Source organism: Gymnogyps californianus, chromosome 13, assembly GCF_018139145.2.
Source record: "Gymnogyps californianus isolate 813 chromosome 13, ASM1813914v2, whole genome shotgun sequence".
In the NCBI taxonomy this organism is placed as follows: domain Eukaryota; kingdom Metazoa; phylum Chordata; class Aves; order Accipitriformes; family Cathartidae; genus Gymnogyps; species Gymnogyps californianus.
Window position 1 is genome coordinate 5,064,413 of NC_059483.1, and position 26,433 is coordinate 5,090,845.

Genomic DNA, 26,433 nt, shown 5'->3' on the forward strand with positions numbered 1-26,433 from the left:
GGTGTTGCTCTTAACCTTGCATATTTGCCTCTCGGAAAGCAAGCAGTGGCAAACATGCAGACGCTCCCTTCTGTACCTCTTTTTCCACCAGTGCTGGAAAGCGTAGCAGCTGGAAGTTTTGGGAGCCGTCGAGTGTTGCTACGCAGACGTTGTTGGGTCCTGCTTCGTCCCAAGACTCTCCAGACGACATAGCGCATTAGGCTGACAAACCCACACGTGTTGCAGGTCAGGCAGGCTGCCAAGCGCTCAGCGCTCAGCCAGCGGGGAGAAAAGGCATTAGGAATCCCAATAATCCGCACATCAGTCTCCGTGTGCTGCTTGGTCAGTGGAGACCGAGCGAGTGAGCTGCGGAGAGATTGTGGGTATTAAGTGGGATGGGTAATGAAAGGCTGTGCTGGCGCTGATGTGAGACTCTTTAAATGGAAAATTACTTTAAATGATGGTGCCAGGGCAGTTGGAGTGATTTGCAGCTGGCACAGGTTCACAGTGTAACTAGTAGTTTTCAGTGAGACTAACCACTTCTTTAGGATGGAGTACCAGAATTGTTTTGAAGAATTAAGGAAAGAAAAAAAAAAGGGGGGGGGGGGGGGGGGGGGGAAGTGAACTTTTAATTGAATTTGCTTGCTTTCCCTCCTTGAGGCTTGTACCAGAACGATGGCAATTCAGGATTTTGGTTGTGTATGTTCGTGTGTGTCTGTGCGTGTACAAATAAATGCAAGCTATGTGAGCGTGTGCAAAGCTGCAAAACAGTAGTCTTCAGGATAACAGTGGTAGGACACTCAAGAATACAATAAAATGAGCATTTTAGGTTCAAGATTACCTTACCTGAGAACTTTCTTGAAAAATGATGGTTTTGTCTGGACAAGTAGTGATTGTTATCTGCAGATCAGAAGTTGGCTTGCAGAGGACTCAGAAATGTTTCTGTTGTTTTAATTAATGATCCCTGGCTTTTCATTATGTAGGATAGTGCTCTCTGCTAGTTTTGTTTATAAAGGTAGTTGAGTTTCCCTATCCTACAACATGCTAGGCACATGTAGATAACTCACCCTGGTACTCCAAGTAGGGAACCAACAGTTTACTAAGTAGGTTTCTTCTAAGGCTTTCTGGTTAAGAGGAGGAAGAGCTTACGAACTGAGTGTTGTAATATTGTTTCCTGGCAAATTTTGAAACCATCTGGGTCAGTTCCTCATGTCCAGAAGTACTAATTCTGAAAGCAAAAGTTTCTGTGCTCTCAGACTGTCTTGCTCCCACGGTGCTTGAACAGCAGCTATCGATGGCAGCCCAGTGCCTGGCTTCTCCTCCAGCTTTCCCGGGCAGCAGCACGCATGCACGGGATTGCCCTGTGTTGTACCGCCTGGATGGAGCCGGACACCCCAAAATGTCGCTTGTACGTCTGTGTTCAGTTCTCTGATTATGTTCAGAGGACACAATGGGGGGGAAAAAAGCTCCTCTGAGCACATGGTGGCCTTTTGAAAATGCATGTCTGCCTGCCTCATCGTCCTTCAGAATGTCTTTTATTTCTTGTCGTGTTTAGAAAAGCAGACTGATTTACTGAACAGTAAGGTTTCCTCTTAAACCACTGGCAGTGACTATTTCACCACAGGTTGTGCTGGGACAGAGGTATGAAGGGGTAGATGGGGTACCACTTACTGGTACCAGTGGGTACCAGCTCCCTGTGCTGCTGCCTGGTGCTGTGTTGGCTTCCCGGGCAGCACTGGGAAGCAGCGGAGCAGCGGCCACTCCACGTTGCAGCAGCCCTGACGTGTCTGTTAAATTGCATAGCTGCTGAAGGCTGGAGCTTTGTTGGCAAAGCTACGTTCCTGGTTGTTCAAGGACTCTTGAAATGTCGCTTTCATGTGAAAGGAAATCCTATCATTGATGATTTTTTTTTTTTTTTTAAAGGAGGTTTTGCTTACTGGAAAAACTCAGTTTCTCTCATTTAGGTAAAGCCTGCAGTGTCTGATGTAGCTGAATTAAAATTACTGCCTTGCTCAATTGGCTTTTTTTTTTTTTTTTTTTTAATGGCATCCCTAGAGATTTAGGGCCTATTGAGACTCTTCAGCATCTGTTGTAGAAGTCGTAGTTTCTCATTTTGCTTCTATGTGAACTTAGCCTGGTTGGTAAATGATAGAGAAGTCTTTTTTTCTAAGTGTACAGTGTTCCAGTGTCACGCAAGCACAGTGAAATTTTACTCTGATAAACTGGCCCACCCCTGCATTGCCAGGGGACTCTGCAAAAGAGTTACTCAGTAGAAATTTCTTAGTTGTTTTTAAGCAAAGCTATCGTGCCTCTCTATCTGCAGGTTAGGTATTCAGGTTATCTGCATTTCTCAAAGAGTAAGTATTACATGAATTTAAGCATTATGCTTAAGTGACTGGAAACCCTGTTACGTAGTTCTTGCTAGTGACCATCGCTTACAGGTTTGTAGGCTGTTTCAGTCCTGTCAGTACTGATCTTAGGACAGTATTTGAAAGGGTGGCAGCGATTGCAACCCCCCACCCCCCCAACTCTTGATCTCTGCATCAGAGCTGATTTTAAAACTTAGGCTCCGAGTTGTAAAATTTCAGTCTCCAAGTTTATAGAAATTCACCTTGTTTCAAAGTTAAAATTTACCTTCCATTTGCTAATAAATGTTATGGATGTTGGAAATGTGTTGTCAAAACACAAATTCTGGACCAATGATGTTGGTGTGCAGCTTTGAAACCTTAAAATCTCATTCAACTCTAGCTGTACAACAGGTAGTGTTTTAGACTCATTATTTAAATGTTGAATTTTTGCAGACATAGATTAGACCATATTAAATTTTCTCTTAAAAAAACCCAAAACTGACAGGCTTCTTCGGGAATGGTACTGTATACGTGATGCCACATCATTAGGCATTGTATGTCGATACGTACTCAAATTTGGAGATGCTTGAGCATGTTAAAAGAGAGAATGCTCGTATAACTCATCTTCCTGTAAGAGAGAAGTATGGGTTTTTCTTTGTGCTTACCCAATAGCACACTTTTCAGAAGGATGCTTTTGGAAATGTATTTTACTTTTTAGCTTTAGTACAAACTTTTGGGGACAGGATCAACTTCAGAATTTAACTGACATCTCTTTTTTTTTGGTAGGGAGCTCGTTTTCTCAGCATCTCTCCTTTTTCTTCCTTGTTTTCCAAGTTTGATCTCTCTCCTGCTGTGATTCTGAAGCGTGAAACTTAAGTATCCCAAAACCTGGAGGCAGATGCTTCTGGATGGGGCATGTCAAGCTGTATTAAAGGATGGCGTATACATGACAATTTCCGTTACTAGTCAAGATTTCAGTGTCTGAAACGGGAGTATGTATATTAGCGGCAGTGATAAAGCACTTTCATAACACCAAGTCTGGTATTCCTAGTTTTTAGGTTTAGTTAGAGTTGCTAAAACTATTCTTTTCCTCAGATTTTCATTATTTTAATTTATAATACAATAACCACGAGCAGTTGCTTTGGGGAATCTACATGTTAAATTTTCATCAGACTCATACCCTCTTGCTGCCAACTGCACCTTGTTACTCAACAGGAAGTTTTGAGCCTGTTCGCTTTCCTCAGGATTATACATAGCTTAATAAACAGTCAAATAGGAAGAAGTATTTAAGTAATTGGTTTTGTTGTAAATCTGAGTATTTTGTTATGCACAACTTGGTTGCTGCCAGCTTTATGAACTGTTTTCAAACTTTTGCTAGTGAGAGTAGCTTAGTTTTGACAAGCAAGTAAAATGGTCTTAGTTTTATCATCATTCTGGTGGTAGTAGGCAAGTAAATTTTGTGCTGAGATCAGTGAATTTTCCATAACAATCTTGTAAGTCCTTGTAGATCATGGAACATTTGGTATTTTGCAGTAAGGTGTGTCCATAGATGAAAACACCAGAAGCGGCTGCACAACAAATTTTACTGTTTCAGTGTACAACCTGTTGAAGTACTGATTTGGATTTTCGGTGATGGATTAAACTGAGGCTCCGAGTGGATCAGCGAATGGGTCCATAGCTTGATGAGGGCGGTTGCAACAAGTTTCTAGAAATGAAGCTTGTGCAGCACTTGCAACATGTGACTAAAATTATTGGCGACCAAAGAAATTTGCACACCTAAGAAAAATGATTTAGTAATCTCAAGGCCGTCTTTTCAAGTTTGGGCTTGGTGTGATCTTTACGCTTATGATTGCATCCCATTTCGTAAACACTGGGTTGTGGATTTTGTATATATTAGCACAATTTTTCTGCTGCTGTAGAACTTCTTCCCTACAAATGCAGTAAATGAATAGGAGACTGTTTTTTTCTGAATGCTTAGCCGTGGACCTAGCTACTACTGGTGGTAAGCAAATGCTTAAGCAGAGGGCAAGAAGGGGAGTTGTAAAGTTGTTCAGCTGGAATTTAGGGTGATGTTGCAATTGGGAACTGATGCTATTTTAATCTATTACATACTGCAGATTTTGTTTTAAGCAGGAGAGATGTGTTGTGCTCTTTTTTTCTTTATTTCTGATTATTTTTTTTAAATGGGCCATTAAAAAAATCTTACATAAAAAATAATTTTCTACTAAAATGGTGGAGCAAGAAAGCATCTGAAAAACTGTGATTCTGGCTCTGTACTTTTGTCTTAGATTTATATATAGTCATGAATCAGAAGTAGCTTTATAATGCTTGTAAGCATAATGAAGTTGTGATCATTTGGACAGTTCTGCTTCCCCATCAAACAAGACAAAACGTGCTTAAAATGTGGTAAATTTGGTGGTTTGCCAATTCTTTACAAATTCTACATTTATTTAGAAGTGCGTTGAACTCCTTATTTAAAAAAACATGCTTTATTTTTTAATGAAAGCAGAAGAAGCTAATTCGGACTTTTTCCCATTCTAGTCTTTAAAAGATATTCCTATTGGAAGTTATTCCAGCAGGTGAACACAGACGCAATCCTTACTCAGAGTACACAGCTCTTCAGTGCTGCCTTGCTGGTGTGTGTGTGTGTATATATATTTTCATACATATATATATATATACACACACACCCACCCACAAGCTCCTGCAGTGCCCGCTGACAGGGAGCCGTGCAGGTTGGCACCACGCAGCCGGCAAGGACAGGCGTGGGGGCTGCAGCCTCCGCCTCTAGCTCCAGCCATGGAGCCGAGACTGGCCGGGAGCAGTCGCCTTCATCGGAGCAGGCCTCTTCCAGGGATTCAGACTAGGCAGAGAAAGCAACTACAGGGTGAGCATCTGCTGGACCGCCTCGGGGCTTTCGCTGGCACTCGTTAGCTGCTGCAGATTAGATATGAAATTATCTCCTGTTGCAGCTTAGGTAGGTGCTACAGATGAGAAGATGGGCGAGACTGCCAGCACCGTGCGAGCTTCCAGGCAGGCTCTTACTCTAAAAGGAGAAACAGAGCAGTATTTCTTCCAAAACTTCAGCATGACTTTTGTTTTGCCTCCTGCAGACGTAGCAAGTTAAATTTTACAGTATTAGCAGTTAAGTAACCTCAGCCTCTCTTCTGATAACTAATACTCAGCATTGTTGTTCATCATCGCTATTTTCCGTCCATGCTCTGGTATCAAAGAAGCCTGAAGAACAACTTGTGTTTAATTCTTCCTTTTGCCATCTTGTGATTTCAAATTAAATAGCTGCAAAAGGGGACAGTTGTTGCTCTTGAGAAGTGCTGTTTTGCAGGAGACCTTGTAGGGATGGCTCTTCGTTCTCCAGAATGTACGGGAGCTTTTGTTTGCTGCTGTCTTACACTACTTGGTATCATGAACCCTCTACGGCCCTGACTTTAGACTGTTTTCTAATGGGATTATATCAAACAATGTCTACTAAAAAAGAACTGTAAAAGTATTGAAAAACCTATTACAGTATGCTATTGAGCAGTCATACTGAAATAATTTCATAGATCAATTCTGGGACTCTCTTAGTACTGGATTTGCGATTTTTAGCATATTTTCACTAAAAAAAATCAGAAACGTGAGCTGCAGAATCTGTGCAATGGCGACTCTGGGAATAAAACTCTGATTTATAAGCTTTGATTTGTAAATACGCCCAAATAATTAAAAATAAGTAATGCTAAGGCTCCTGTAACAAGTAAGAATTGAGTATTCTTTTTACAGGCATCATTCAAAGAGCCTCAGTTACCCTATAGTGGCACGGAGGCAGTGACTAGCTGCTTTCCAGCAAAGAGTAATGCCTGTCATGTTGTGTAAATGGAGGTGACAGCTTGCATTTCATTTAATAACCTTCCCATTCTTAATTTCATTTAAAAAAAAAAGGGGGGGGGGGGGGGAGTGAAGAAAAGCAGGTTTTCACCCTGAAAGGCAGGGAGCTGGCAGCTTTGTGAGACCCCTAAATATTAAGTACTGCAAATAATTTTGAACTTTTTAAAGTTTAAAAACTTAAGTACTGTGGGGGGTGTTTAGACTGTGAGAAATGACCTGAAGTCTAAAAACTTGTGGTGGACAAACATAAAGTGTAAAACACTCTTCTTCTGAAATCTGAACAGTTCAAGGTCTGTTGTTGTGGCCAGGAATAGTTATTGCAAAGCTGAGGCTCCTTTATCTCTGCGTTGCCTATTCTTGGCTCTTCCGAGGAGATAGGAGACAGCGGGCTGGATGGTCAAGGAGGACGTTGAACAGTTTGTTGGAGGCTCTCTGGAGGTGGCCGTACACTTTTAAATGTACTTAGTTTATTTTGTGGCAAACAATTGTTTGGTTTGTGTGAAGCTGTTATTTTCTTTCACGTTTTTTCCAAAATGTTCACACTTAACGCTCAGAGTCTTTCAAACACGTTGCTGTGCCCTTCTGTACGAGGTTAGTAGCAAATGCTCTTTTCTTCAGATGAAAGGTAACCCTGTCCTGCTGGTGATGCTGTGAAAAACCAACACCTGCAGCCCAGAAGTGGATGTTCCTGAGATTAACTTCTATGTTTTTAAACATCTGTCGTCTAAATAAAAACACAGCATTAGCAATATTGCTCAGTTACCTATTTCTTGCTGTTTGTCCTTCTAGTCTTCTTTTACTGTTTTTATCGTTGCCTTATGGTCTTGTATTACACGGAGAACTTCTCGGATAAATGTATACAGATTCCATACTGCTTTGCAGTTGTACACTAAGGACAATTTGTCCATTCATCCTCTTTCTTGTTGCTAAAAAGGACCATGTGGTCATCACAAATGAGCTGGAAAATATGCATGCAAGAATGAGTGCTCACCCCATCGTGTTTATGGCTTAATTTCTCCAAAGCTTTGGTGGTTCTGGATGTAAAATTCTTTTAAGGAGAGATTAATTTTTTTTATGTGTTCATGGGTTAGTTTCTAACCTTGCTTTACAGTATCGCTCAGAATTATGCTTACTGTACTATTGTTCTGGCACTGTTTCATAAACACTCACATAAATACTTTTAGTCTTGTTTTCTTATTTTTCTTTGAGCAAAGATATATTCATGTGTGACTAGGATTATTAAAATAATCATGTACTTCACACTGCACAGCGTATGAAACACATTTTCTCAAAGAAACGGAGAGCTGCGCAGAGGTCTGCTGGTATCGCCACTTGCATCAAAGCCAGAACAGCATGAAATTATCCAAATCCTCGGTACTTCACGTTACATGAGGCTTTTGACTCTGAAATCCCACTCGATGCCACTTTCATTCTTCTGATAACATAGTTGTAGGAAAGTAAGAGCAATTGTAATTAGATCCACATTTCTGGGGATTGCTGGAGTCCCTCAAGGTCTCTGTGTGTTGCTGTGGGTATAAAGCCAGCCACTGTCTCTGCTCCACAGTGTCTGCAGGAGGCGAGTGGCTTGCCTTTTCTCAAGGCAGCAGGACCAAAGAAATCCCAAACAGATACAGAAATTAGGGTCACATGAAAAATATGGTGCAACTTATCCTCCTATATCCGTGTTGAAATCCAGGTCTGAGTAACTGCCATGTGTTGGATGTGCGGTGATTTGTGCTGCTCTACTCCTAAGCTCAGTTGCAGGGCTTGGGAGTGGAGCAGCAGAATTCCTGGGCGTCGGTGCTCTGGATTTGGTCCCAAGACAGACTTTAAAGGGAAGCTCTGAGATACAGAAGAAAATGCAAGTAGTGAAATACTGCGAGATGCTTGCCAGAACCTTAAAAATACAGTTGTTTTTTTATTTTTTTTTTATTTTTTTTTATTTTATTTCAAGAGCACAGTAACCTAGGCAGTGAGCCCTTCAGGAGAGGTCTTGCATTTATTCCGCTTCCCATGAGCCAAACATCCCAGTGTCACTTCATATGACAATCTGAGGGTATAGTATTTGCAGGCATAATATTTCTGTGGAGGCCTGTTACTAAAAGGTAGTAAAGAGTATTTGTGTGCATCATTTACGATAGTTGATGGTAAAGACCTATGTGTCAAAACCACACTTGGAATAGACAAATACATTTCAGCTTTTTCATGCATCAGTATGTCCTTGACGCAAAGATCATGAATTGTTGCGCAAATATCTGCTCCTGTGATGTAAACTACAGTTTAACTAATGTGAAACAATTTATTTGGCTGAACATAACTTTGAAAGCACAGTTTAATTTAGTTTAATTGCTCTAGTTTCAGAGGGGGAGAAGACAATCCTCTTCATGCTGAAAAAAGAAAAAAGATAATCTTCACTTATTTGTCACATCAGTATTGGATCTTGATCGTTGAGTCTTTACGCAGGCCGTTGCTTAAATTAGGGGAAAATTGTCCAAGCAAAGCATAACTTTATCTTAATGTTCAGGTAGAAGGAAACATACCTATTTCAGATACTTGCACTGAAAATTTGTTCTTATAATGTTCATCTGTTGGCATTACCTGCTGGCATGTGTTACTGCATGATACTGGTTTCTCTGTTTTCGAAAGCACTCACCTGATACTAGGTGCAGAGTAGGCGTGAGTTATGGTGGCCACCAAGGTGTAATAGCACATTTTGATTTGTAGGGACACAGGTTGGGGGGAATCAAGCAGGGTCTCTGGTAGCAGGCGTTGGGCGCTGCTGGTGTCAGAGGGGACCCAGCACGGACCGGGGAACATATATGGAAAATGTGCATCTTCTTCCTCTCGTCGGGAAGACTCGGTGGCCTGCATGAAGCAGCAGAGCACCGTGCCTCAGCATTTGATGTCTGCTGAGGAATTCAAGAACCAAGTGTAATACCAAGTATTGCATCTCTTCAAATAATTTTTTGGAAGTTGAGACTTGCTAGCTGTGGTTTGTGTGTAGTGTTGATACTTTAAATCTTCTAGTAAATGACAATGTAGTTGTTCCTTAAGTGTGAGCGCTGGTTAGAAGGCTTGGAAGAGGCTGAGTTGGGATTTGATTTTTGTCACTTGGATGTATTCTTTGTTTATATGAATCATTTAATGTTACAGAAAGTAAGCTGATGAGCGGATTTGGGGGTAAAAAATGGTTAATACTTGTTTCTGTGGCTGTTTATTCTTACAAAAAATTTAGAAGTGGTTTCAACTTTCTGTTCAGGTTATTCTGCTCAAGTGATAACTTCTTTTAATATAATAGTGGCATATTTGGATAGAAGCATTCTCTTTGGAGAGTGCCAAAAAAAAAAAGGCAAGCCAGCTAGAACAAAATTAGGGGCAGGGAGTCTCAGACACGTTGTAGTGTTCAAAAACAGAAAAAGGAAAAGGATCTTTCTGTTCTTATGACTCCAAATTCTTCAGTAGAAGCCAGAGCATGTTAAATTGTTGTAGCCCAAGTGGGAATGAGGCTTGTTTCTCTGCACTGATTTTTTTTTTTTTTTTTTCTTCCTTGTTCAAATTCTGAAAGGGAAGATGACTAGTATCCACTGCAAAGTATTACTGAATTTACTTTTTTCCTTATTTCTAGAAGGCAGTGCAAGCTACCTGCTGCCACAGCTGGAGAAGAATTCACAACACTCATGAGGGGGGTGGCTGCTTTGACAAACAGCGTGACTAGGATAAGGCACAGATGGCTGTAGAGGCAGGATCGGTGTCTGGAGGGATGATCTGTGCTAGGGGTGCTAGATTAGATCAGTGTTAGCCCTTGAAGTGTGTTTTTTGGTAGGCAGGGAAACTTGGAGCAAGTTTTGGATATTGCAGCTACTTCACTCGATTGTGGTTACTATGGTTATAGTTTGCTGTGGTTAAAAATGCGCTGCTCTACTTGCTTTGCTTGGCTTTTTTGTAAAGGGTTTGTAACCAATGTATCCTGGCTGTAGTGGCAGTGTGGGCCTTATTTGAAGGATTTTATTACTCCTATTATTATTACTATTAGTATGCCAGTTGCTTAACTTACCTGTTTTTTAACCTTCTAAGCTTGCTGCTAGTGTGAGTGAAATGGCCAAATTAGGAATTGGAAAGCCATTGGGTTATTTGCATTATTTAAAAAAAAAAAAAAAAATCTGTTCTAGTAGTACAGCAGATCTTGAAACACGCTCGGTGTTAACCAAAGTCTCAGCAGCTTTCTGCTCCCTTCCTCGGTGTGGCAGGAGAAACCCCATCAGCAGGGCTGGCCCCCCTTCCCGCAGGTCCCCTGCCCGTGCATGCTGCTGCCCGCTCTGTTCGCTTTCAGTTTTGGGTTTGCCCTTACCAGCGAGCCGTTGTGGCGTGTAAGAGGGAATATGCAAATATGGGTTTTGGAGAAGTTGTGCTAGTTATGTCAGTGGCTGGCCAGAAAATGATAAAACTTAATAAATGTAGTGTGCCATGGCAGGCACAGATAAGGAGCGGAAGAGCACGAGGTGAAGTGTCTCCGCAAGAGCACTTTAAGGCTGGTCTTTTTTGGATTCCAGTCTTCTCTAGGGAAATGCAGTGTGACTTATCTATGTATTTTTTTTTTATTTTAGTTTAGTTGAAGTTTCCATTTTAAAATTTGTATCTTCATTCAAGCAGTGCACCGCTCCTGCAACAGGAACGGCAGCTCGGTAGCTGCGGAGGTTGGATGTAAGGCTTGGAAATAACAGCGCAAGCAGACACATCAGAGTCATGCAAAGTAGAAAAACTTTGAAGGTGCTCTCAGATTCTTGAATTGGGATTTCCCATGAATGGCTCAGGTTTCTGACTTAGCTGGTTGTGTAAACAGCAAATAACTGTAAGTCTGGGCAGAAGTGGCAGCTTCAAGCAGTGAGGTTAATCATGTATAATCAAGTAGGGAGATGGTATCTGCCCTCTCTTTGAAGATTTCTTGACACTCTCTTTTTTTTTCCCCCTCTTTTTTTTTTTGAGTAGGTGGTTAGCAGGTTGCTTGACACAAGCTACTGTTATCAGCTTTTAGTGTTGTTGCATCAATCTGAAAATCTTTTCCGTGTAACCAAAACACTTTTTCTTACGTGTTTATTCTGTCATACAGAAATTGCTGTATACGGGACTTTAAATGCAAGGATGCTAAATATCTTCACTGTTCTGTGGAACACAGATCTATTGATCTGATCTGCAAAATGTTTCAGCATCATAGTTATTTAAGGCTGAAGACCACATCATCTTTGTTCACTCAGAAATGCGTGCAGAATGTAGCATAAAATGAGTTATAGTTTCTATGTTGGGTGAAAAATCCAAATGCCAGTGGTGTTGAGACGGGTCAGTGGCCCGATTACAACATGTTGCATAGACTTCATAATAAGCAGTGGTACTGAAATGAAGTATTTGGGTATATGTGGCTTCAGTAAGAGTATCTTGGTACCATTATACAGAAAACCAGTGCCAAGAGAGGCTTATTAGATGCTTGGATTTTCCCGTGACAGGGAGAAGAACTTCTCTGGGTGTTCCGTTGTCTGTATCATCTCTAAATGCAGGTCTTACATGTGAGTGATTAGTGTTTTGTATGTTTATTTGTTTTTTAAACATATGAAACCACTAAGTAGCTTCTTAAAGTCTCTGTAGATGTTTGTAGTAAAAACTGGGTGCGGGTACAGAGATCTGCAGCAGAAACCCTTGGGTTTCTGTGTTCCAGTTGTAGACTTAATGACACTCGCTTACTGCTTTCATTGACAATCTGTTGTCGTTTGATCTATGTCGAACGTCTGAATCGTGTTTGTGACCGATATAATGGCTACGGACAAGCTTGAGCAACTGTTGCAGTTAGTATTCAGCTCAAAATGGACGACTAATGGAGTTGATAACCTGGTTTTCTCCCCCCCGCCCCCAAACTGTGTGGACACAGGGAGCATAGATCTGGCGTGTTGAAGGGGCCGAATCGATCATGAATAGTCAGAGTATTCGGAGTATAAACTGCTTTGTGATATGCCAGGCCAGGAGGGAGAGGTTTCGAGTTGTTAAGCTGAGAGGAGATGAGAGTTTGGACAAGGAATGCAGAAGAGAGGAAGGTACAAATTTCTGTGAGACTATCTGAGGATCAGTAACCAACGTATGGGTTACATAGGAACCTCTTTTTTTTTTTTTTTTTTTAATCATAATTTGAAATGGAAATAGCTTTTGAAAGGCAGTTTGCTTGTGTATTTTGTCCGAGCACCATTGGGGACTGCAGACAATTGTGTGAAGACGGTGTGTCGGAGGCTGGCACGGCCATTCCCCCATGCAAGCGTGAATGCCTGCTTGTCTTCTGTGCTCCTGCCAGTGAGCTTCGGTCCCAGGCCTTGGCACAAAGTCATCTCAGTTACCTTCTCTTGTTCTTTGTTATTTGTGCGAGGTTTGCTGCTTCAGGGAACCAGAAGCTCATTTGAAAAATTAAATTGAAAGATACGAAGGAGACTGATGTTTATCAGGAAGCTGTTTTTTATCACTCTCTCTGTTCCTTCTCTTAAAGTGTAGCCACAGTGTGTGGCTGGCAACTTCTTGAAAGCTGCTTTTTCACTATTGTCCCCCCAAATTGGCTGTGATTTCATGACGTGGATGGAAGAAGGGGAGCATTATACTTAAGAATGTTAGATGAGGCTAAAAACTGATGAAACAGCAGTTTGGAGTATTTCTTAATTTTAAAGTTTCTATCTTGTTTGGTAGCAGCAGTAATACTTCACATTAAATAAGGACATCCATTTGGTTCTTTGTAAGTGGAGTATTCTTCCCTGGTTGCTGAAATAAATCTTCATACTGCTTTTGGTGAAGTCATTTTTACTGTGTAAAATTGACTATAGATCTCTTTTTATTGTCATTATAGAAAACCTAGAATAAACTCTCAGTTGGTGGCACAACAAGTTGCCCAGCAATATGCAACCCCACCACCGCCTAAGAAGGAGAAGAAGGAGAAAGTGGAAAAACAAGACAAAGAAAAACCTGACAAAGAGAAGGAAATTAGTCCAAGTGTTACGAAGAAGAACACTAACAAGAAGACTAAGTAAGTTTGAATTAAATGCGGAGTGATTTCAGTAGCACTATGCATTGATTAATTGTGCAGTTAAACTAACATCATACTCTCCCTCTTCCCTCCAATTCTTACAGACCAAAGTCAGATATTGTGAAAGATCCTCCTAGCGAAGCGAACAGTATACAGTCTGGGAATACTACAACAAAGACCAGCGACTCAAATCACACTTCAAGGTAACTTTAGTATAAAGTTAAGCTCTCGGTATCTGAGAACTGTGTTAAATAGCAGACACTTGTGGTTTTTTTGATGGACAGAGACAGAGTACTGTCTAACCCACAGGGTCTGCCAGCGTTAGTATGGCAAGACCATCAGTGGCTATGAACCTTCTCCATGTACAAGCGCTCAAACGCTCTGCTGGTGAGGACAGATTCAGGCATTGGAAATATTTGTTCTGTTGTCCACTCAGTTTTCGTTTCTCTGCTAAAATAATCGTATTGTCAATTGGGCAGTAACACTTTTGTGTGTAAAACACAGTGGGGGAAAAACATTAACCAGCAATCATAGTGGTCTTTATCAAATTCTTATCATCACTCGATAGGCGTAACAAAGGCTACTTTTTTACTTCCTTATCCAGAATTCAGTCACTGTAATTGTCAAGATAATTTTCCAAGTATATGGGAATTAAAAGACTTTATGAACAGATTTGCTAGAATCTTGTTATCAACAAAAAGCATGAATGGTTGATTTCATGTTTGTCTAAGTTTCAAATGAGTAGCTGTCTATGGAGAGAGGTTTATTCCTAGTCTTGCCTATACTGAAACTCCATGCTTGTTTTCTTTAAGTGGTGTCTTGTGCTTTATTTCTTAAATCAGAAATTCAGCATCAGAGAACAGGTTTTATATTATTGAACTTAGAGAGCTACAAGAGGCAGAATTCAACTGGGCGGTTTGCCTATGTGGGCTATATAAGAATTGCATCTCTTTTTAAAATGTGCTGTAATAAGTATTTTATAGTGAAGCCACATGAACTGAAGCAATATTAGTTAGCTGAAAACAGTTGTAAAGCACATGGGAAATATGGTTCGCACTACTGTTAGCATTAAGGTTGGAAAGACGTGACTCTGCAGAAAACTGTTGTCTTGGAAGTTTTTAAATAATAGCATGAAAATGTTTAGTAAAAGTGAATATCCTTTACGAAGTAACTCACTTGAATGTAGTGAGGGCAGTGTGAGATTTGCTGTGCTAGAAGACTGAGCTGTTTGTGGGGAGTGTTGTTAACTCTTCCTCAGCCCCCAAAGATTGAAGTGTCCATTCCTGATCTGAGTAGAGAAATATAGCTTTATTCCAATGATTTTTTTTTTGTCCTGTTCTTTTTGAAATGGTACTTATTTTGAGACTTAGGATGCAGGAGACTTGATGTGCTTGACTAATGACATAATATTAAGTTGATAGATTACATCAAATAATTGTTTTTACTCCTTGAAGGAGTCACTCTGTCTACTGCAGAGTCTTTTAGTCCATGTTTTGTGGCAAGCTTTTGTCATTCCTAATTAATCCTTAATAGTATCAGGTCTAGCTGGATATTTTTAAGGGATACATCATCTCCTTCAGTTCTTAAACTGTCTTTTCAAGTGTTTAGTTTAGTGGAACTTCTCTTGCAATTCACTGCCCTCAGGAGTGCTGTTAAGAGTCTCTTTAAAGGATCTGATTTTTACAGAGTCACAAGTTATCTGTTCAGATTTTTTTCATGTCCAGATTTCTTAACTGGTTTTTTTGTAAATTGTCTTTTAAGGATCTCTGGATTTTTAAGAAATCCTGTTTGAACTTCTTGGATACCATGCCTGTTTCTGACAAAATATCTTGTTTTATTCCATGCCTTCCTGTGTACTTTCCAATGGATTGTTTTGAAACACATTTCTTATTTGGCCATAAACCTTTTTAGCTATAAACATGAAGCATCAGGGTGTTTAATTTTGCAAAATAACGTGAATGGGCCAATTCCTTTGCCTTCTATAGGAAGTAAAAATTGTATGCATGTGCTGAAGAGATTGTCTGGAGGTTTTCATCTGTGCTTCATCAGCTCTTTGCACAGGGGAGACCCTTAAAATCTCCTGCAGAAATGGTTGGAGGCCTCCGTTCTAAAACTGACATTGAGAATATGTTTGTGAGCGGGACTGTGGAGAAATCCAGCACCTCAGCCCTGCTTCCAGTCCTTCCGTGTTATTTTGTCATGGCATTTAAAGATGCATGGGCAGTTTCATTCAGGTGCTTGGTGCATGGCTTATCTGAAATGCTGCTGGTAGCAGGAGCTTTTCTGGGCAGAACGTAATGCAGCTTAGGCCATATGAACTCCTTTTTTTTTTGCCCCCCTCCACCCCCCAAAGATGAATATGAGTGCTGGCTTTTGACAAGCAATAGCAGGAGTGCATGCTCAACCCTGTAGAAAGGTGGAGGCACTGAGGTCTGTTCGAGTATCTGGGCCACTATTTTTTGGCTGTTTCTGAGCACAAGAGAAAACAAATGACCCAGGCAAATTACAGGAAGAACTGGGTTTCCTAGAGGAACTGAAGGCTTAGGGAGGAAAATACGTACGCGTACTACGCTTCTGGGAACGCTTATTGCTGTGTTTGCTGCCGATGCTTTGGGGGCAGCCTGCATCTGCTGAGACGCTGTCTGAAAGCTGACGGAAACCCCAAAACTTGCTGAGCTGGCTGGCCTTTCTTGTTACCCACAAACAAGGTGACATCATTTAATCTAGCCTGTGGTTACGTGTTGAATTTGCCAACTCCCGCAAGCGCGTATGTACAACGCATATGTGTGGGCGTGTGTGTCTCACCGCTGCGGGAATTCACGAAGCACAGCTATGGGTTTGAAAAGGCTTGTCGCTAAACGAAGGGGTTGTTCCAGGTAGGAGGTTTTACTGACAGTTATCCCAATGCAGCAGTATTTTAATTGTATTTTCTATCAGAAATGCTTTTCCTGTGGTACTTGTTAAGAATTGAAACAGCCTCCTAGGTTAGATATGAAAATACTATTTTTGGTGCAGTAACTTCATTTTTGTAAGGAAGTTTGCAGAAATACAATTGTTCTATTTTTGAAGCTGTACATCCGTCCTTAATACTTTTTACTATTCTGTCTAGTTCTAGAATACCACTTGGATAACTGCTACTTAAGGACTTTCCCCTTGTTAACTTACCACTGCAAGCCATTGAGTATCCATGGCAAATACAAAGTCGGCTTAAGTTCCTCTTTATTTGTTTTGACCGCAGTAGCCTAGTGTGCTGCAGACGAGGAGGAGGAAAGGCAGATTGGTTTAAAAGCTGGAGCTTGATCCCAAAGTAAACTAACCTTCCCTCCATCCCTTGGAATAAGGCAGTTCTCAGCGAGCTACTTTTCACTGATGTATAAAGACTCTCCTTTTTAATTTCCCTCTTGGGAATATTCCGCTGCTTAAGCCTGACCCTTAATTAGGAGCAAAAGCTGTAAATTGCAGCAGTCGCTGCAGCTGACTTGGAATTTGCTGGTAGCTGGAGGAGTGTCCAAGGCTTGTTGTATCAGAGCTTTGGACCAGCCCCTGAAATGTGAATGAATGTCAGCTTCCTAGAGTCTAGACCCTTATTAGCTACGTTACTAATTGAATGATAGCACAGCATGCAAATTACTGAGATAATCCTGAGCTATAAATACCAGTGTGTTCTGTTCTGGTGGTTTTGCTTTTGCTTTTTTTTTTTTTTTTTTTTTCCTTCCCCTTCCCCTCCTTCCCCTAACCAAAAGCGCTAGCTGCAAGAAATACCGTTATACATTCTGGATTTTATTTACAATAGCCTCGGTTCCAGAGGGAACGTTTTGAGCGTTCTTATACATAGGCTGACTGGGCATCTGATTTGTATAAGCTCAAAGCCGTTGAAAGAGAAGCCAAGTTGTCCCAGTGCCTGTGTTGTTTGCAGCTGCAGAGTTCCAATATGGGAATGAAAGAGCCGTGGTCAAATGCTTTCATGTGGTTTTGTATTGCAGAGTCACAGCCTTGTCTCATAACATCAGGGCACATGATGAGATGGTGAATTTAGATAAGAGAACTCTTTCATCTGCCCCTTGGGGAGGAGATCCTTCGATCGGTCTGGCTTCTGTCCACTTGGTTCTGCTGGAGTGTCCTCTTTTCTGGCAGAGTTGGATTAGGGATAAGTCTACAGCAGAGCACCCTTTGCAGAGCTCTGCAAGACAGGTTTTTCCTCTGGGATTGAGCATGCTGCTGCAGCCGTCACAGCCCAGGCTGTCGCAGGGAGCAGGTCAAACCTTCGTCCTCTGCTGTGCAATACTTACTGCTGCCTGGGTTCTCCTCCCAGTTATTGCGATCTGCGCAGGCGAGCGGAGGACAGGTCACACCAAGTTTGTTGTCGAATGCTTTTTCTAATGAACTTTTCCTTTCTCGTTTATTTTTATCCTTTTTATAAATGTTTTCTCATTTATTTTAGACCCAGACTGAAAAATGTGGACAGAAGTACCGCACAGCAGCTGGCAGTCACAGTGGGAAATGTCACAGTAATTATCACAGACTTTAAAGAAAAGACTCGCTCCTCTTCCACGTCGTCTTCTACAGTGACCTCCAGTGCAGGATCAGAACAACAGAATCAGAGCAGCTCGGGCTCTGAGAGCACAGACAAGGGCTCGTCCCGTTCCTCCACGCCAAAGGGGGACATGTCGGCAGTCAACGACGAATCTTTCTGAAAATTGCACATGGAATTGTGGAAACTATGAATCAGGGTATGAAATTCAAACACTCCACCTGCCCATGCTGTTCAAATCCTGGAGAGCTTCTTCTGTGCTTGAACACACACTTTCTCGGACATCGACCTCTTACTGATGCAGCCAGGATAATTTCTGCTTGCCGTGGGCATCTGGCCACCAAGGAATTTCTCACCCTAACGATTACTCTTGACACTTTTATGTATTCCATTGTTTTATATGATTTTCCTAACAATCATTTATAATTGGATGTGCTCCTGAATCTACTTTTTTATAATATCTGCTGTGCACAATTTTCCATGAACATTACAACTTTTTGTTTTGGGGTAGGGAGCGGGTGGGGAGGGAAGGGGGCTTTATTTATTGCATTCACAAACTCCATCCTCTTTCAACATATCCTTTTTAAGTTCAGTTCTTCTTCCAGTTATACTGTGTACTATCAGTTTTGATATAAATTATATATAAATATATATATAAATAAATATATATAAAGGGTTATTTGAAACCAATACATGGAAACGCTGGTGCTTGAAACACTGTGAAGTGAAAAAAAAAAAAAAAAATAATTGAACAGTTCAAGATCTGGGACAGTCCCCTTCTGTGAAAGTACTGAAACTGAAATGGAACTGGTCTTAGGTGAAAAGTGTTCCTGAAGGTTTGAACCTGGATGGGACCCGTTCTCGCTATTGTTCCTTCCCCGTTTCTTCCCTAAGCAATGGCTAAAACATACTGGACACACGGTTTTGATTTTTATAGCTTGGGATCTGAAATGAGAAAAGATTGCTCCAGATAGCTTGTATTTCCATTAGGGTAGCTCAGATTGGTGACGTGCAAGTTCGTGCTCGGCTGGAGCGTAAGCGTTCACAACCAGACCGGTGTTGGCGTGCCACGGATTCGTGTATTTTGGCAACATGAGCGTTGCGATGTCGTGCATAGCCAATCCCACAGATGTTTGGTGTTCTTAGATGTAATGAATTTCGTCCACCTGCGTCAGTGACCGAGGTAACTTTAGAACTGGAGCGGTTTGCTTTGGGTTGGAAGGCAGCAGGGAGTCGTAGGGCTGGGAGCGATCGCGGATTGAGGGAGCAAGCTGGTGCTCGTTCCAGCCGGCGGCACATGGGTCGGTTGTCGTCAGCCCCCTTCCGTCTGTCCCGTCCGTGCTGTTGGGGTGGCTCTTCTTGAAGTCCATCCGTATTCCAAGAGTGGTTTCTGAACAGCATCTCGTCCAGTGATGACGTTGGGCTTGTCAGCGTTTGGACGCTTCTGGGTCTCCTGCTGTGGGAGCAAAAGTAGGGAAAAGCTTTCATGCTGGCAAGTGAGCGACATGGGTGGCTCATGCTCATGACCAGCATCTCCTTCGTTCTTGCTCTAAAGCTATTCAGACTGTAATTTCTTTTCCTGGCCTGTTAGTATTACTTTACAGTTTACCTTCCATGCATTATCCTGCTAAAACACTAGGCTGAAGAGGTGAAACAAACTTTTAAAAAAAAAAAAAAAACAAACAAACCACACAAAAACAACCAAACCCAGACCTCTTTGGCTTTTCATCTTTATTTAGTGGCCCCAGGGTGCTTTGCAGTAATTTCAGGTGCAGAGGCTGTGGCTTCATTTGACATCAAATGCATAACTTTTGGGCGTGATGAAAGAGGGCCACATTTTGACAACTTTGTGCCAGCTTGTTATATTGTGAATTATTTGCTTAGCAAGAGTAATTTCTCTTTGTGGAGGCAACCAATTTAAGATTTCCTTTAAAATCTGTGTGGTTTTGAGTAGCAGATGTAGGTTCCTTTCACACTGGCGACAGAAATGTGTAAGGGATCTGTTACAACCCCTGCTCGAAGATACATGTAGTGGCAGTGCCTTTGCAGCAGTGGTTTTATTCTGAATACGTTAACATGGGCACCCTGACTTAATTCTGCTTATATTCACAGTATAGGCTGTCTACCTTTTTAAGCATTTTTAAAGTATTTATTAAAGAACCAAAGGAAACCAGATGCTTCCTATGAGCATCAAGACAATTTATTATACATAGTTTTAAATACTATGAATTTCTCAATCCACATTTTAACATTAGTGGGATATTGCAAAGACATTCCTTTTCCAGTTTTTACTATTCCTTTAAGGGACTCAGGGAGGGTAAACTGGTCAGCCATATTTATTTATTTTACTGAAATGTATTGGAATAATTTTTTAAGAGAGATTTTTTGAAGATGCCCCTGAACTTGTATATTTTGCACTGCTTTATAAATGATCCATTATCAATTAGGCTTGCGTGCATCTCGGCCGTGATCCAGCAAAGAGTGTGAGCGAGTGGCGAGTCCCTCTGGCTTCAGCGGGGCTAATTCTGGTGCTTCAAGTCAAACCGCGCGCTCACCTTCTTCGTTGAATCTGGGAATTTGTGCAAAAAAAAAAAAAGCATTGTGTGTACCAGGAAATTGCTTCTTTTTCACGTGAAAATGGACCTGTAGATCAGTTGAAAAAGCTTTAACGCCGTAACCAGCTACTCATGGCTACTGGTGAAGTTGGTAACATCTGTCTCTTTGGGCATGCCTCCTCGATAAAGTAGCTTGCTATAAGTAAGTGGGAAAATTTCTTTGGAACAAGTGACCTGTAATTCTGCATTCAGTAGAAATTGCTAGCTAAGCATTGAACCTCCCCGGCCTCATCCGTAGCTGTTGTGTTGTGGATTTGAAGGATAGCGTTTGCTTTTACGCTTAATTTCTGAAGTTGGCATCCCCACGACGCGCGTCCGTGGGTGGGATTCCCTCCGCGCTGTGTCCGTGGGTTATCCCGCTGTTGGTGGGGAGCACGTTTAAGAACCAAACCAACCAAAACACTAGTGTAGGGGAAGGAGCAGACTCGTGGTGTTCAGTGGCACAGAAAGCAGGTAAGTAAAGCACAGTGTTACGTTTGCGAAGTTTCGACTCTTACACAGACACACCCACACACACAGAGACACCAACACAGCTTGCCTGACTTGCTCAGTTTGACGTAGTTCTCTGCAAAGGAAAAATGACAGCGTTTTACACCGCCAGGCTATTTATTTTAATTGGAACACTTTGCTTGTTTCAAATTGGACAGATCAAAAATTTGGCAGCAGCTTCCGTGAGTTTATTTCCACTGAGATGTTTTCACCTGCCTTACCAAGATCATTCTCAGTCTACTTTTTTAAGCTCTACCATAAACTTAAATTATTGAAAATTTATTAATTGCTGACTATATAATAACCTTTGCTTGTATGTAACCGAATGGTTTTAAGAGCCAACATTTAGAGTATGACAATGGAGCTGAACAGTTTTTAATGCGCAAGCAGTTCTGTTCTTGTGTATGACTTGTAACCTTAATTTACTGTGTAAAGATGGTTACATTATTTCCTTAGCTTTGTTTGTTGGAGACAAATATAGAATGCTTGTTTAAGTATGTCAAAACATAATCTTATCTTGTGGATTTTTATGTTAATGTATTATACGAGCTATATTTTTCATTTGCCCAGAAAGACAGCTTGTATAACGCTTTTGAAAGTTTTTCCGCTCTGTAAAGTCTTTAGAGCTGACAGTCCTGTTAGGTTTGTTTTAATCTTCATGCTAAAGTGTCAATGGTGGTTTTGTGAACTGGTCAGAAATTCACAGGTCTTAAATGTTTTTGGGAAATTTATATTGGACACTGCTCTTTGTCTAGCAAATAAAAGATGTTAATATATTCCTGTTACTGGCATGTGCACGACTGTTATTAGAAGCCACTTTATCATTTTCCTGCTTTAAATAGAAATGTCTATTTATGAATTCTGCTTGTAGTTTTTTCACAAATAAAATAGTAAAATTTAATTGAATCTGAAAGCTCTCTTTTTTGGGAGATGCCAGTATTCAGAAAAAGCGGAGAGTCCTGTTGTTGAAGCAGTTCGTCAGTCTGTACGTCTTGTCCGTGAGCCACCACTCGAGCACCCCACTTCTGCAAACACAGGGTTGTGCACGTAGAAAACTTCAGTCAAGTGAGTAGATCCACTTTGTTCCCTGGGACTGATGACGTACGGAAAGTTTGTGGCGGATGTGTCTGCAGAATTTGGGTTCTGGTACTTCGAAATAATTATTTTTCCCCTTTCTGTAGCTGCAGAAACGGCGAGGCTTAGTGCAGAGGATTTTAGTGAGAGCCCTTGGGGGTTCCTTCGGCTGTCTTGTGCTAACAAACTCCCATAAGTAAAATTAATAAAACTTAATTGAGAGCCTAATTGTATTTTTGTAGCGTAAAAATACCGGTATTTTGCAAGCAGTGTTTTGGTCCTCTGCCTAGGAAAGAAGGTGATGTGAATTACTGTGCTCTTTCTAGCTCATATTTTCCCCCCCACCCGAGATGGGAGACGTGTGATGTAACTGTTCAAATATGAAGTTGAAATTTGAAAATGAAGCAATAGTTAAAATGCAAAGGGGGGAAAAAAAAATCTTACTCTAGAGCTTTTTCTCAGGAATATGAGGACAGTTCCTAAACTAAAAGCCGTTTGGATATTTTTGTGTATGCTGGGGGAAGTGTGTGTTACAACTAGAGGTCGCTTAAAAAAAAAACACTGTGCAAACAGACTCTTAAATGCTTTTAACCTCAGCTGGAAACGATTCAAAATCCTTTGTGCCAAGAATAAGAAGAAACAGGAAAGGTAGTGGTTGTTCTACCGATGCGAAAAGCACTTGCTTGGCATGCTGCACGAGTGAGTAGAGAAACAGTCCTTGCCTCGAAATGTGTACGGTCCCTGTCCTCAACCTGCAACCAGCCGAAGGTGCCGGGGCAAAGCAGCAAGAGCTGCGGGGAGTGAAGGAGATGAGCTTCATCTTCATCAGCATCCACCTACTTCATCGCCAGGTGGAGGCTCGGATGGAGCCAGCGACTGATGTCCATGACAATGCCGGCATGCGCCGAACCTGCAGGCTCACCGCTTTAGGTAGCGGGATTTTGGTTGACCGGTCTCTTGGAAATCCCGTGCCTTGGAGCCACGTGAGCCGAGAGCCACGTTCGATGCTGGAGCTGCGGAGTCGACCTCGCCGCGCGGGGAAGGAGGGTGAAGGCTGCAGGGATAAAGGCAGCCGAGACTGCTTCAAGGTATGTACTGGACTTGCATGTTGCGTTGAAAGGTTTGCATTTGGTACCTATAGGGAATACAGAAGGAGCTGGGGATGGGGAGCTCTAGTTCATGGCTCCTTAGGGTTTTGTAAATTTATTTCTGGGCCAAACAGTCAATTGTTTTAAGACTTGGAGGTGTTACAGAAATCAGCACCCACTCGTGTAACTGGGAGGGAGAAGAAAAAACCCTCTCCTCTGTAAGGCTCATGTGTTGGCTAATTTTGTAAACTATTTTTATTTAAATCTGAACATACCTCCTTCACGCAGCAGTTTGGGGGCAATTAAAACGAGAAGACGCTAACACCCTGCAGTCTGGAAGGAGCTTTAGGAACCCAGGACAGGGCTGTTCCTTACCTGCCAGGCACGCAGCCCTCACAGTGATTAGCTGTATATGTCTGGCAGCATTTTATTGCATTTAAGTCACAATGGGAGCTTCCAGGGGCCGAAGCAAAAAGTTGTCTGCAAAAGACACGACGGATGTGACGAACAGCCATGCTGGTCCAGCTGTATCCCACGGGAATGCAACTGCTGAGTGCCATGCTGAGTCAGCAAAGCGCCCTGAGACAGGGCTTGTGTTTGGCTCCCAACTGCGGGCAAACTCCTTCGCGTTTCACAGAGGCAGCTACGTCAAGAAACTGCATTTGCGATTGCAGAGCTACTGCCCGTCTTTCCTTGTTTGCATGACCCAAAAAAACCCAGCCCCAAAAAACCTGGCTGGAAAACTGGGTGCCACTTGCTGCAGGAGAGGGGTATGAAGACAATGCGCTGCTGCGCTTGTGGTTTTGAGTGTGGGTTTCTTCAGGGTGTCAATGTTCAGCTTCAGGCAAGTGTCTTGCCTTGCAGCAGGTTGGATGGACTGCTGCAACCCCATTTAGTTGGTTGTTTAAATGGAAACTTGAGCCGACAATGTTTCAAAGGGAGCAGAGCTGTGAAACTTCACTTGCGATTCAGAAACTGAAAAGCCAAAAAAACCCCCCACAAACAAAAACCCACCAAACCCCCTAAAAAACCCTAGTATATACATCTCCCCACGTGAATCCTTGTTTTGCAGACCTTTTTTCTTCTTTTTCCCTGTGCTGCTTTCCCTTTGCCCCCCCCAAAAAGAAATTAAGTACACAAGCATGGTAGAGATTGCATTTAATGTATTTGCTATTTGCTATTTTCTTAAATCCCCTCCCAGAGTCTGCCCAGCAGTCTGGGTTTCATGGGGCAGACGCCGTGGCTGTGCAGACTCTTGAGCACGGAGCCCGAGTGCGGCTCGAAGCCTTTCAAAGGGAGGACTGGGAGCCACAGTGGAGCCAGCATGTCCTGATCACTTGTGGAAAACCAGCAGGATCTGGAAGGAAGAGGGAGAACGGCTGTGATCTGCAACACCTGGATTCCTTCATGGCTTTTGTAGTTGTAATAATGACAGGGAAATGTCAGGTCTTTCTGCTTTTCTTTTTCTCATAGAAGCATAGAATGGTTTGGGTTGGAAGGGACCTTAAAGACCATCTAGTTCCAAGCCCCCTGCCATGGGCAGGGACACCTTCCACTAGGCCAGGTTGCTCAAAGCCCCATCCAGCCTGGCCTTGAACACTTCCAGGGAGGGGGCATCCACAACCTCTCTGGGCAACCTGTGCCAGTGCCTCACCACCCTCACAGTGAAGAACTTCTTCCTTATATCTAATCTAAATCTACCCTCTTTCAATTTAAAGCCATTACCCCTTGTCCTATCGCTGCATGCCATTGTAAAAAGTTCCTCTCCGGCTTTCTTGTAGCAGGTACTGGAAGGTAGGTACTGGAAACTCTTTAGGTTCTCGGCTGTTTCTTTCTGGAATATTTACATGCGTAAGTCTTGCTTGCCTTTCTGCTCTTGCTGTCAGTAGGTGCAGTGAGGCTTGTTTGCTGTTTTCCACCTTATGATGGCTGATTGCTTGGTATTTGTAGAGTGCCCTTTTCCAGACAGGGTTGAGGCTAATGCTGATCCCGGGCTGAACCCGTCTAATAGGAAGACATTGGAAACTTCTGCAGTGTTTTCTCATTGCTCATTTAGGTGTCTCCGCAAAGCAAAAGCTGCGTGCAGAAATCACCAATAACATCAAAAGACTGTTTCAGAAATTCCTAATCAAAGCATTTCAAGCCACACCAGCGCAATTATCCCACTTCCAAAACTTTTGTATAGCAGAGCATGGCAGCCTGTAACAGTGAAGAGCACTCTATACCTAACTCTGACCTAATTAGGTCTTCATCTAATATTAATGTTGAAGCTAGAAAATCGCGTCTTCCTGCAGCCAGGTCTTGTTGTACTGCAGATCTCACAGTACTTGCCTGAAGTCCCCTGTTGCTCCCCAAATGGAGATCACTCTTCACAGAGCAGTAAATGATCTGGCAGCCCTGGCTGCGCAGGAAACACAGAAGGCACGAGCCAGTTACGCTTCCTAGATGAGGAATCAAGAAACAAATAGTTCTTTGTTCTCCTCTATGTCTCCACACTAAAAAGAAAAAAAAATGAAAAAAAGAAGAGAAATTGTTCTCCACCATGACTACTTATTATTTCCAGGATCCTGAAGATTTCATTACTTTTTAACATTTCTAATTTTTTCCAGCTTCTTTTTTTCAACAGTAGGACTTGTCAAAACTGTTCCGACGTACTTCAGAGGCTGTTCCAGCATGCGTATCGCCTCTTCTCCAAAACCATTCTGAAAAGGACTTAAAACTGCACAGTAACTGCTAGGAAGTTACAGTGTGAGAATCCCCGTTGCTCTGCCTCCCCTGCTTTGGCAATCCTCCCTTCCTCCTGCCAGCAGGTGAGGCAGAGGCGTTCAAAGCCTGTAATGCCGATAGCGTTCCCTTAAATACCGTGAAATTCCCAGTGTAATACACACTTGATAACAGCACATCAAAAGCTTTTAGGAAGTATTAATTGGCCACAGCTACTGGAGCTGGCCGGAGTTGGAGGGAGGAGGTCTGAAGTGCTTAAGCTGCTCTAAGTCGCTCTCAAGTGTTGGAAAAAACAAGTTTGGGAGCTGAAATTGGGTACAAAATATCCTTGTGAGCAGGAGGAAGCTGGCTTGCTGCAGAAATGGCATGTGGTCGCCCAGGTAAGAAGAATGGGATGAATAAAGCTGATTTTTGTTCCTCCTCAAGCTGTGCTGTTGGGGCTGTATGATTCCTGTTGCCTGGGAGGTTTGGCGTGGAGTTAGCAGGAGGAGTTTTCCATGTTTTTGTGTGTATTTTAGGAGGGATTAAAGCTCAGAGTAGTATAGAGAACGAGGAGAGCCACGGAGATTTTAATTCTCCCTTCACCCAGAAATTAATACCTATCTAATACATATAGTCTATAATACATAATCTTAAATATATATATTAGATTTTA

General features: G+C 42.1%; 1 protein-coding gene across 2 annotated transcripts in view; it reads left to right on the plus strand.

Annotated features, from left to right (window-relative positions):
* The window catches only part of RYBP (RING1 and YY1 binding protein), a 43,115-nt gene extending 24,820 nt beyond the window's left edge, over positions 1 to 18,295 (plus strand). The window contains exons 3-5 of one of the 2 annotated variants that reach the window (XM_050904719.1): positions 13,081 to 13,257; positions 13,362 to 13,460; positions 17,699 to 18,295. In XM_050904719.1, coding sequence (XP_050760676.1) covers positions 13,081 to 13,257; positions 13,362 to 13,460; positions 17,699 to 17,951 — 529 coding nt within the window. In that variant the 3' untranslated portion in view covers positions 17,952 to 18,295. The remainder of the gene's footprint in view (positions 1 to 13,080; positions 13,258 to 13,361; positions 13,461 to 17,698) is intronic. The other variant, XM_050904721.1, reaches the window with a different exon arrangement.
* The last annotated feature ends 8,138 nt before the right edge of the window (positions 18,296 to 26,433 follow it).